The sequence below is a fragment of the Anopheles gambiae genome, chromosome 2, assembly GCF_943734735.2.
Source record: "Anopheles gambiae chromosome 2, idAnoGambNW_F1_1, whole genome shotgun sequence".
Lineage (NCBI taxonomy): Eukaryota > Metazoa > Arthropoda > Insecta > Diptera > Culicidae > Anopheles > Anopheles gambiae.
In genome coordinates this window covers 42,429,686-42,439,171 of record NC_064601.1, presented here as the reverse complement: position 1 = coordinate 42,439,171, position 9,486 = coordinate 42,429,686, and the positions used below count along the sequence as shown (strand labels likewise).

Genomic DNA, 9,486 nt, shown 5'->3' with positions numbered 1-9,486 from the left:
CGTAATTCAAGTGACCGAGCGCGTAATTCAAAAATAAGTAAATATGGTATTCAATGTACTGATAGCATCGTCTGTGATTAAAACGGCCACCGTCGTTGGTTCTAGTCTATGGCTCATCCCGTTTCTGCTGGGTGCCATCTCCTACTATCGCTACGATCGCGTCGATCCGGAATCGCGCGTCATCAACCAGGAAGCGTTACTGCCGGAGTATGATTTCATCGTCGTTGGCGGCGGCTCGGCCGGTGCAGTCGTTGCAAACCGGCTGACAGAGATCCACCGCTGGAAGGTACTGTTGCTGGAGGCGGGCCCAGACGAGAACGAGATCTCGGACGTGCCGTCGTTGGCAGCGTACTTGCAGCTGAGCAAGCTCGACTGGGCGTACAAGACGGAGCCAACGAACAAGGCATGCCTGGGCATGGTGAATAATCGGTGTAACTGGCCGCGCGGCAAGGTGCTGGGTGGATCATCCGTGCTCAACTACATGATATACGTGCGCGGCAACCGAAATGACTTTAACCATTGGGAATCCCTGGGCAATCCGGGCTGGGCGTATGACGATGTGCTACAGTTCTTTGTAAAATCCGAAGACAACCGTAATCCATACCTCGCTCGCAATCCGTACCACGGGCAAGGGGGACTGCTCACCGTGCAGGAAGCTCCCTGGCATACACCGCTCGTAGCGGCGTTCGTGGAAGCTGGCACCGAAATTGGGTACGAAAATCGGGACATCAATGGTGAGCGACAAACCGGCTTCATGATAGCGCAGGGCACAATCCGACGGGGAAGCCGCTGCTCTACCGCTAAAGCCTTTCTGCGCCCGATACGGCTTCGCAAGAACCTGCACATTGCGATGAACTCACACGTCAGCAAGCTGGTCATCGATCCGGAAACGAAGCATGCGGTCGGCGTTGAATTCTTTCGGGGCGGTAAGCGACACTACGTGCGTGCCCGGAAGGAAATTATCATGTCGGCCGGCTCGATCAACACACCGCAGATATTGATGCTGTCGGGTATTGGACCGCGGGCTCATCTCGAGGATGTGGGCATTACGACTATTCAGGATTTGCCGGTTGGCGAAAATCTGCAGGATCACGTCGGGATGGGTGGCTTAACGTTTCTGGTGGACAAACCCGTAGCGATTCTACAGAACCGTCTCGAGGCGGGCTCTGTGACAATGAACTATGTGATTAACGAACGCGGCCCGATGACCATACTGGGTGGGCTGGAGGGCATCGCGTTCGTTAACACGCCCTTCGCAAATGTCACTGATGACTGGCCGGACATTCAGTTCCACATGGCGCCGGCCTCACTCAACTCCGACGGTGGTGCCCGTGTCAAGAAGGTGCTTGGCCTGCGGGAGGACCTTTACAAGGAGGTATTCCACCCGATCGAAGACACGTACAGCTGGACGATAATGCCACTGTTGCTGCGGCCCCGGTCCCGCGGTTGGGTACGCCTTAAATCCAAAAACCCTTTCCACTACCCACTCATGAACCCGAACTACTTTGAGGATCCGTTCGACGCTGCCACCCTCGTCGAGGGTGCGAAGATAGCGTTACGCGTTGGGGACGCCAAGGTGTTCAAGCAGTTCGGTAATCGACTGTACCGCAAACCGCTACCAAACTGCAAGCAACATAAGTTTCTATCGGACGAGTATCTTGACTGTCAGGTGCGTACGATATCAATGACTATCTACCATCCGGTGGGGACGGCCAAAATGGGGCCGCATTGGGATCCCGGCGCGGTGGTTGACCCACGGCTACGCGTTTACGGCATATCTGGACTGCGCGTGATCGATGCTAGCATTATGCCAACTATCGTAAGTGGCAACACGAATGCAGCTGTCATCATGATCGGTGAGAAGGGAGCACACATGATCAAAGAAGACTGGCTAGGGCACGATCGATGATATTCGGCTTGAGCAGCTGTGTCATCAGCAAACCATCCTGTGCCATTCCAAAGTCGGGAGCATTCTTCTAGCCAGCCCAATCGTACCCCAATAATGCTACTTAGAAACTCTACTAGGCCAGATAACGTCCCACCCTCTTTCATTCTTGCGTTGTCAAGTTATTCCGCAGCAACATAGAAATACCTCCCGCGAGTATGCGTTGAACCAAGCGATACCTTAGTCCGATAGCTATTATTGTAGTTAGGTAAACGTGTGTGCGTTCTGTTTTCATCGTATTGTATAGAAAATAAGTTAATAAATATTACCTCAATTGAAAAAAGCAAACTTACCCGCCTTTCACAGCTACAGTGTAACAAAACTATAAGCGTTTACCATTTGTCAGGTAAAACCGGTATAATAGGTTGAGTATTTGATCGTTGATTGAGTATTCAGCAGAGTGGGGATTACAAAGATACCACTATTTCAATGCCTGCTACTTCTGCACCCACTGCAGCAGTCGGTATCGGTAGTCGATCAAGTCACAATAAATAGATTGCAAGCATTGGGTGCACTAAACCCGGTTAAGCTACGAATCGGCGGAACTGATGTGCATAGCGGAGTGCCAAAATATATGATCCTTGCACTCGTAATCATTATCTGAAAGATTGTTTATCAAATATAACAAAAGGTTTATTCACATTTATATCACATTTGTGCGACAAACGATTATCAAGATTGCCAGGTCTAGATTATTCATGACATAGCTCATCAACCAATCATCGACTGCACGAAAATACGTTGAAAAAGGGTAAGTATCAATGCTATGCGATATAACACATTCATTATTTTAAACCTTAAATTTTACTAGAATTCTTAAAATGTACTTCCAGTCTTTATTTTATCAAGATATTTACTTCAACGATTAATTCTGAACATTACTGTTCACTAAAATTTCAGGCACAGCGACCTACTCCTCCATTTTTCCGTGACTATGGCTCATGTGGATAAGTTCATGGCAAGGCCGGAATAAAATTCAAATTATAACATCATAAAATATTTCAAACCGAATAATTGGATAATGATATTAAGCAATACTATTGGTGATGTTGATTTTATATAATAATGTCATCCAAGCAAGAATAAAGATTTGTAATTCCTATTATTAAAACTAATTGTAAAAGTAGTACGATAGTCAGATCTCAGTTGCTGCTTAAAGCACATGCTAGTTACAACATTATTTTTCTGGATAAAAAATGTATTACTGTGGTGGTAGTTTTGAACAAGAAAAATGACCGTATTTGTAGAGCATTGCTTGATATACCAACTGTTAGATGTAATCGGTGAGTAGTGCACCGACTGCTATAGATGCACATCGATCATCCGCGCTGGATGCTGCGACAGCGAGATTGATAGGACAGGTGTACGCGTCAGACCGATAGCGATGATAATGTATGTGTGCGTTAGCCGTAAGACGCGGTTCAGGCAAAGTTCAATTGTGAATTATAAAGATAAAATAAAAGTGAACTAAACAGAAATATTATCAAACACCAACATTTAACGGCTTCATGATATACAAGCAGTCAAGCGATATCAAAATTCATCACCTGAGCTGATTTGGAGAGCTACATCGACCAAAGAGGAATTGCCATTGTTTTTCATTATCAAAAGCCATTTAAAGCATTGCGAAAAAATACTGTTGGGAAAAGACAGTTTTTGCTTCCAATAGGACTCAGCTACAACCCATAAGGCTTCAATGAAGTTGTGCGTGCGGCTTGCAATGACTTTGCAATTCGTTTACGTGCGGTTATCAAATACAAGGAAAAACGATTTTAACTCAACTAAGATTGTATCATTGTTGTATCAGGTGTATCATTTTTACATTGATACTTTATACATCGACCCACACAAATTTGCAGGAGAAGGACGCATGTAAAATAATTATTAAAATAAATCATTTAATCGATACTTTATTGACTTTGAACGAGCCTTTCCAAAAAGTGTGCCGTAGAGTCTACTTCTCGATACATAGAGTAGAATTCCCGTAAGAACGAGTCAAGAAATTGTCCCAAAATTATCAAAACTTCTGAAAAACACAGTAATGATTAGTCCATCAATCCATATTACGATAATCAAGGGTGTACAAGTACGACGGAATGAAATGTCATGCTAAAAATTGTTCAGTAACTTTTATATGCGAATAGTTTCTTCCTACCTTTAAACATCAGGGAAATCCTGAATGTTGCGGCGGGCCGCATTGGGACCGCGGCCCGGACTTTCCCGACCGCTAGCTTAAACCATGTACGTCATAATGAAATCGAAAATCAAAGCGAACTCTCGGCACCAGTTTAAAATCGTGGCACATATAGATAGCATGAGACGATTAAAAATAAACTATACCACAGCCGTAACAATTCTACACAGAACCATGACCAATAACTTCTGTTATGTTGCAATTTGCATAAAAGTTACTTTCACCACACAGATCTTCAAAATTTACATTTTTGCACATAGTGGAAGAACAGGTTTTTTCCTCCCTAAAACAACAAAACACTGAACAAGAGCAAAAGTTGTCCAATCAAACCAATTCGAATATCTTCGCTCTCCTGCACAGTCTGGCGTGTTAAATTCGAACCCGCATGGGTTTTTCTCAAGCCCCTACTTCTCTTGTATTTTTGCATAAAATTTGCCAGAATTTTTTTTATTTCGCAACATCAGCTACTTATGACGTATCTGCCAGTATTAGTGAGAATTCAGAACGCGACCAGTACGGACGTGCACGGCTCTGGTGACCACGCGGTGTGATATTATAATTAGTGTCGGTTAGACCATCCCCGTAAAAGCTTTAGGGATCAATTTGGAACATATATATCTAACTATATGATTCAAAGCATCATTATTGCATCGAAATGCTTCGTCGACTAACGTTTTGGTGCGTGATAGTGTTGTTCATCTGTAGGTGGCAAACATCTATGGCTCAGTTACCTGGAGTACAAAGTATCATACAATTCTACCGGGACGGCGATGAACGTTTGAAGTATGAAAAGCCCGATCAGCGACCCTTGCTGCCCGAGTACGATTTCATCATTGTTGGTGGTGGATCTGCCGGCTGTGTTTTGGCAAACCGACTCACAGAAATATCCCATTGGTCGGTGCTGCTGATCGAAGCTGGACCGCGCGAGAACCTTTTGATGGATATACCGATATTTGCCCATTATCTACAGGGATTAAGTATCAATTGGGACTATCGTACGAAGTCAAGCGATCAGTGCTGTTTGGCGTTTAAGAACAATCAATGCCGCCTTCCTCGGGGCAAAGTGATGGGCGGCTCAAGCGTTCTTAACTACATGATCTACACCCGCGGTAATCGCCGAGACTATGATGCGTGGGCAGCAAAAGGAAATGCTGGCTGGTCCTTCAATGACGTGCTGCCGTATTTTCAAAAGCTTGAGAAAAATATCGTTCCTGACTCTCACCCTATGTACGCTGGTCGCAATGGCCCCGTCACGATATCATATCCCAGCTATCGCACCAGCGTGGCTCGCGCGTTTGTGAAAGCAAACATGGAATTAGGCCTGCCCTACGTTGACTATAACGGACCCAGCCAGATCGGAACATCCTTTATTCAAAGTACCACAAAGAATGGCCAACGTGTATCCTCCAACAACGCCTATCTTTACCCGATACGAAACCGAACCAATTTGCATATTATTCGAAACGCTCACGTCACAAAGATTTTGCTCAATCGTGATACGAAGAGGGCCACAGGTGTTCAGTTCTATGCGAACCATCGCTATCAAAAGGTTCGTGCTCGTCGTGAAGTGATTGTTTCCGCTGGGGCTATAGGTTCGCCACACCTGCTCATGCTGTCCGGTATCGGTCCGGCCAAGCATCTACGCCTGAAAGGTATACAGCCCTTGGCAAATCTTGCCGTCGGGTTTAACTTTCAAGATCATGTGGCGGGTGGAGCATTAACGTTTCTCATCAATCACACGGAAACGCTCACTTCCAAACGCATGTTCACATTGGAAAGTTTTGTGGAATACGAACACCAACACACAGGTATGATGGCGTCTACTGGAGCGTGTGAGGCGATCAGTTTTCACGACACAACACAACCACCCAATCGCGCCAACGAAGCTGGTTGGCCCGATCTGGAACTGCTATTAATCGGAGGCACACACGCAGCCGATCGTATTTACGAATCCAACTTTAACTACAAACCGGAAACTTTTAACGCCCTGTTCGGTGATATTGAGCGACGTGGACTGGAGGGATACACAGTATTCCCGATGATTTTACGACCCCGCAGCAAGGGTCGAATACGTTTGGCCAGTGCTGATCCCTTTGAGCATCCGATTATTCAACCTAACTACCTCGGAGATCCGTATGACTTGGAGGTTTCGGTGCGTGGGATCCGTAAGGCGATTGAGCTCACGAAAACTAACACGCTCAAAAGTTTCGATGCCCGGTTGCTCGACATTCCGATACCGGGGTGTGAGCAGCACAGATTTGACACCGACGATTACTGGAAGTGCTTTACGCGACACGTGACGTACACGATCTACCACCACGTGGGTACGTGTAAGATGGGCCTGGCAAGTGATAGGCTGGCGGTGGTAGATCCCCGTCTGCGCGTGCACGGTGTGAAGGGATTACGGGTGATCGATGCTAGCGTTATGCCGGATATTCCGGCGGCTCATACCAACGGGCCAACAATCATGATTGCTGAAAAGGGTGCCGATATGATCAAGGAAGATTGGAACTTGTAAGGAATTGTTGCAATAAAAATTGTGTTACTATCCTAGCCTGTGCAGAATTATACATTGTCTTTCGCGGTTTACAACCAACCGGTGAGCCACATAGCATTTTGAAAAGATTATATGCTACGTCTAAGTAAAATACCCAATGCCTAATACCGGTGCAATTGAAGCAGTTAGTTCATCGATTACGATCATAAAATACACTTAACCCATATCACAATTAAATCGGAAAGCAGCAGATATTTGGGATACTAACCAACCAATTGTTTGTTGTTTATTGATTAGTTTTCTTTAATTCAAGTGGTCACGTATTTTGAAAACATTTTTAGATATATGTGTATCTCTATCTTCTCTATATACATACATAAAAAACTCGTGCCACGGCGTTTGTTGCCAGCAACCTCCAAAACGGCTAGATCATTTTCAACGAAACTTTGCATACACCTTATGGTGGCATGAGAATAGGTTTTATGGCTTACAGCAGATGTTACACATAACTTAATTTAATTTACCGATACGATACTGTGGGAAATGGGAATCAAAAGTAACAAAGAAAAGATGGTATATTTAGTTATTTAGGAATAACTAAATTTTCCAGGCCAGCTAGGAACATATGTAATGAGATAAATATACATTGCGCTAACATATTTATAAATTAAATTGAAATTACTCCACAAAATACTTAACAGCATTACGTAATAATGCACATCAACTGCATTGAATTTGGTTGTAGAACGGTTCCAATCAAAAATATGTCAAGCAACGGAAATTGTTCCACAAGAACCTTCCAGCTAAAATATAGAATATGCCAATAGAATGTGAACACAGGAAATATGTTTATAAACCATACCATCTATCGGCTGAATGTGCAGTAAATTAGGTAAAAATAATTGAAGCTCTTTGATCAGAGTTTCCTTGAAAATTGCTCAAACAAAGTTATCATATTTGCTGCAAATTTTGTTTGATTTCTTTGATTTTAAGTTTGATTTTCTTATCGATTCATGATTATGACCATTGCACCTTCGGTCACCTAACACCTAACTGTGTTAAATACAGTAAGATTATGTGTGTAAATAAAATTTTCGTAAATTATACTTTTTTATCAATGGACGATAGGGTCGAGATCATTTTGTATTAATATCTTTGGTTTATCATGAAGATAGAAAGCAAATTTTGTGCGCCGGTATTTTGGGAAAATTCTGTATTTTTTAAGTGTAAAATGGATACATGACCAATTTTGTGGGTTCCGTTTTCGTGCCCTCCTCGAGACCACGGGGCCCTACGTGGCCGTTTAGTTTGCGTAGTGCTGTATCCGCCCTTTAATCCAGATAAAATTGAAATATTATAACAGATTTTATTAACTTTTGTCTACACAAAGGTTTAACATTCGGGATAAAAGACAGTAACGTTACCGGACCGTCGCATGAGTAATCTGGAGAGATGAGATTATTTGTTAATTTGTACTTGTTAAATGATTGGTCAGCAAGGCGATCTTATCACTTCCCTAAAAAGATTATCTTAGAGGGCAATAAATAAGAATGAGAATATTTGGAAACTATACAGCAGTGATCTCCAACCTTTTTATGATTACGAACCACTTGTGTTTGAAAATACATTTTCCATGGCCTACATATATTATTAAATTCAAAGCTTTTTGTTCAAAAATATAGTTTATATTACGCTAGACATGTTGAAAATTTCATTTTGATTGTGAGAAAAAGTTGAACGATATGTGTTGTAATAAGCTTTTCATTTTAAAACATCAAATCTATCGGGGACCAGGTCTGTTCCCGCGACAGAACACAAATGGTGCGCGGACAACAGGTTGGAGACCACTGCTATACATTGACATACAATCATAACTATTAATTGTACCAACGTTTGTTATACCTTTTTTGTAACTTTAGCACACGTATTTATATTTTTGATGATTTTGTAAAAATTAGTCTTCCTTATTATTCAGTACTTTGCAACTGCCTTGATATCTCGTAATCTACCGATCAGCTGATCAACCCTGATGCTGCATGAACCCGCCTATACAAACTTTTTACTGGTGGGGTGAACGATATATATTTCCCTGGATGACATGAAAGAGATTTAGTCCATGAACATGAAAGAGATTTAGAGATTTAGTTTGTAAGCAACTTCATAATTCCAAATTATTTTACATTGCTGGTTGCAACCTGATGCTGAGCTATCCTTATCCGGGCTGTACATTGCACACAAGCAAAGTGTCCGGTAGTCTTGGAATGCATCGGCAAACGCAATAATCTTAAAGTTTTCGAGCATCGTGATGCCAACTTGGTATACCTTAAGGACGAACCAGAAAAGGGCCTCACTTTTTTTAAATTGAATTTGGTACTTTGTATCTTATATCATTTTATTCATAGCTTCCTCCATGCACATTAAAAATTACCATTCATTCACAACACCAACCTTGAATGACGCATCACCACGCATTGTATTAGTGAGATTTCAGAGAACGACTAGCCTGGACGATCACGGTATCGACGACCATGCGGTGTGCTATAGTAATTAGCGCTGTTTAGTCTCTCCATATCAAGGTTTCAACATTTTTGCATGGGTTCGATGTATTTAATTTGTAGCCAACCATATCATTCAAAGACGCATCATGGCAAAGAAATGCTGCGTTTTCATGTAGAAAGCTACGGTTCGTCAATTGACGGTAAACATTTAATGATTGATGAAAAAGCCGGGGGTTAAAGCCTAGAATGGACCGCCTAACCGCAGCATTTCTGCATTTTAAACCGTAGCACCACTTGCACTCAAGTATTTCGGTCGGGTGTACTATTCCTACTGCCAACTGGTGGGAGAATA

At 42.9% G+C, this 9,486-nt stretch overlaps 3 protein-coding genes across 17 annotated transcripts in view; 2 read left to right on the top strand and 1 right to left on the bottom strand.

The window, feature by feature from the left end:
• LOC1268733 (flotillin-2) overlaps nucleotides 1-9,486 on the bottom strand; it is a 161,293-nt gene that overhangs the window by 114,031 nt on the left and 37,776 nt on the right. The window lies entirely within an intron of this gene.
• LOC3290903 (glucose dehydrogenase [FAD, quinone]) lies at nucleotides 13-2,228 on the top strand. The gene has a single exon (XM_559558.7). The coding sequence runs from the start codon at nucleotides 44-46 to the stop codon at nucleotides 1,907-1,909; it is 1,866 nt and encodes a 621-aa protein (XP_559558.7). The 5' UTR covers nucleotides 13-43; the 3' UTR covers nucleotides 1,910-2,228.
• On the top strand, nucleotides 2,471-8,280 carry LOC11175986 (glucose dehydrogenase [FAD, quinone]). The gene has a single exon (XM_061649018.1). It carries the CDS (start codon nucleotides 4,795-4,797, stop codon nucleotides 6,655-6,657), a length of 1,863 nt encoding a protein of 620 aa, XP_061505002.1. The 5' UTR covers nucleotides 2,471-4,794; the 3' UTR covers nucleotides 6,658-8,280.

Coding starts and splice junctions, on each gene's coding strand:
- LOC3290903 (XM_559558.7), top strand. CDS start 44: ATGGTATTCAATGTACTGATAGCATCGTCTGTGATTAAAACGGCCACC.
- LOC11175986 (XM_061649018.1), top strand. CDS start 4,795: ATGCTTCGTCGACTAACGTTTTGGTGCGTGATAGTGTTGTTCATCTGT.